At 37.5% G+C, this 2,531-nt stretch overlaps 1 protein-coding gene across 1 annotated transcript; it reads right to left on the bottom strand.

The window, feature by feature from the left end:
• Window positions 1-1,146: 1,146 nt before the first annotated feature.
• Window positions 1,147-2,154, bottom strand: LOC126092064 (mediator of RNA polymerase II transcription subunit 22). The gene is made up of 3 exons (XM_049907477.1): window positions 1,911-2,154; window positions 1,726-1,826; window positions 1,147-1,640 (listed from the first exon to the last, which is right to left on the bottom strand). Exons 1-3 carry the CDS (start codon window positions 2,011-2,013, stop codon window positions 1,422-1,424), a joined length of 423 nt encoding a protein of 140 aa, XP_049763434.1. The 5' UTR covers window positions 2,014-2,154; the 3' UTR covers window positions 1,147-1,421.
• Between the last annotated feature and the right edge of the window lie 377 nt (window positions 2,155-2,531).

The following is a 2,531-nucleotide window of genomic DNA, read 5'->3' as shown; positions in this document are numbered from 1 at the left end:
CTGTCTCCTCCCAAGCTAACCTAGACTTTTCGCTATCCTACAGATCAGTTTCACTGCAACCCACATTTCTAACACTAATAAGACCCAAAATGAATATTATCAGTGTTCTGTTCTCTTTCTATTTGGATATGTTTTATGTCATACACCACATCATCATCATGTTACAGGATTAAGCCCAGATCTAGTACTGATAGGTTCAGTTACCTCCAATTTAGTGCATCTGTCAAAACCCCACGAGCTATTATAATATTCCATTCAAATAAAGAAGCACAAGAAGTTAATGCTGTTATTCTGAGACTGCATAGATGTTGCAACCTTCACTGGAAAATCCACACCCTGACATTACTAAAGTCTCTTCACCCACATTTGAAATATGGGCAATTACTTGTACAACTATATTAAAATTAATGCAACTAGTTTATTACACTTATTTCCATTTACTCATGATTTGTGAAATTAATTTTTTTTTTTTTTGGGGGGGGGGGGGGGGGGGAGGAATTTAACTTACAGAGATCTGTTTTTAATCCTTATTTAGTCATTCTTTCCTCCTCCTCTTGTCGCCCCCCCCCCCCCTCCATTCTCTGTGAGACCCAAGAAACATGAATAATGTGTGTAGATATTAAGACACTTCATTCACATCAAGAATTTTTTAAAGTGGTGGAACCTTTTTGCTACAAGAGAAAGTTTGTGAATGGTACGCTACATAGTAACGCAATATGGAACACAGTGTGAAGAATAGAAGGGTAGCTTACATGTTGGATTCTTTAAGGAAAAATATTGATATTTCTACCATTTATACAGTAAACTATTAAACATACAGGCAATGCAAATACAAGCTGCATTACCATTACTCCAAGAACATCCCATTCAATAGACAAATTTTGTTCACTGGATAATTACAACCACTGAACACATCATTCATAAGTTGGTCTTTTTCGTTAATATTTATATAAAAAATACATGTCTCCAAGATAGCAATCAGAAATCTGTTGACTGGGGCAGTATGTTATGCACAATGCAAAATGTTTGCTCAACAAGGGTGATCTCTTAATCAAATTTTAGAGCAATACATTACACAAGGTAACACTTTTCCACACTCAACAGTAAATTTGTTGATCAAATCCGAATAATAAAGAACACTTTGGCTAAGTCATACCCATTTTATGGTTTGCAGTTGAACAAAAAATGCCACAAGACTTGTGGCAATACTGAAGCCCTTACAAACACTCTTTACTAAAAGCACTGATTGTATGATCAGTCACAATTAACACAAAACACTTCATGCGTCCATATACAAGTATTACCTCATCCCATCACAGATAATTCACAGGTACTTCAATGTTAAATGGGTGGAAAAATAATGTTCCTGGAACATCTAAAGCGCTCCAGTACAATTACCACACTCACAAGATGGTGTCCAGTCACTTATAAATTGACGAGTAATATTCCTCTTCCAGATCATACAAATCCGCAGCCATGTCATCTCTAAGACTCATTAGTTTCTGATCACATTCTGCTTGCTTCGTTCGGAATAGCTTTGAGTTTTGTGTAATGGCCTCATTAACCGAGGGAAAATCGTTTAATATTAAATACTGTTTGATATCAGACACCAATTTCATCAAAGATTCACCTGCGCGAACCTAAAATGAAACCAACAAAATGTAATATAATTACAGCGTATGTGCTGATATCTCGAGGCATCGGACGTAATAAATGTAAACTCACAATATTAGCAGCTCGAACATGCATTTCAAATGTGTCTTGTTCGCTCTGTGTCATCTTCGACAGCTGCGTATCACTCTCCGCCTTCGACAATCTGATTATTTCTGCAAGTATCAAAGCAAAATAATCATCAGTTCATTTCCGTACAGTACCATCAACAATGCGAAGAAAACTATGGCGTTAATTACCATCAAAATTTTCCAGCATAGACTTAACATCATCCCTCAGCCTTGTCGTGTACGATTTTAACAACGCTTCCTTGCTTTGTGGCAAGGACCTTGCATGTGCCATCTTACCCGATACCACTTTACTTTTACACTAAGACCGAAGCAAATACACTGTCGCAACACTATAGCACAATTTGAACACACACGAATTCATCAGCTGTTCCCCCTTTCCACCAAGCAAAACATTAGCACTCATGCTGTTTTGTTTTGTACGGCGCAGTGTCGCCAACTTAAACTGGCATGTAGTGTGCGCCTGATGCAGCATGGCCAACGGAGTTTGAAATCTTGCAGAGTCTACACAAGTATGAAATTTACGAAACCACCAGATTGGAGGAAAATTGCTGAAATATGTATGCCCAAATCAGATGTGCGGAGACAAATCGTAGCAAGTAGACAGGAGATCGCCGCTAATGTGGCTGTTTGATTAGCATAGTGTTTCTCATTTTTTGAACCGCCTTCATTGAACAGAAATTTTGAATTCTGCACAACCGACGGTAACAGTCGACGATTTTGAGAAAGTTTTTATATGTATTTTAGCAAAAAGTGATTAGCTTATGAACAATGTGTTCAGTGGTTGTAATT

The sequence above is a fragment of the Schistocerca cancellata genome, chromosome 7 (genome assembly GCF_023864275.1).
Source record: "Schistocerca cancellata isolate TAMUIC-IGC-003103 chromosome 7, iqSchCanc2.1, whole genome shotgun sequence".
Classification (NCBI taxonomy): Eukaryota; Metazoa; Arthropoda; class Insecta; order Orthoptera; family Acrididae; genus Schistocerca; species Schistocerca cancellata.
This window is presented reverse-complemented; position numbering and strand designations above follow the sequence as displayed.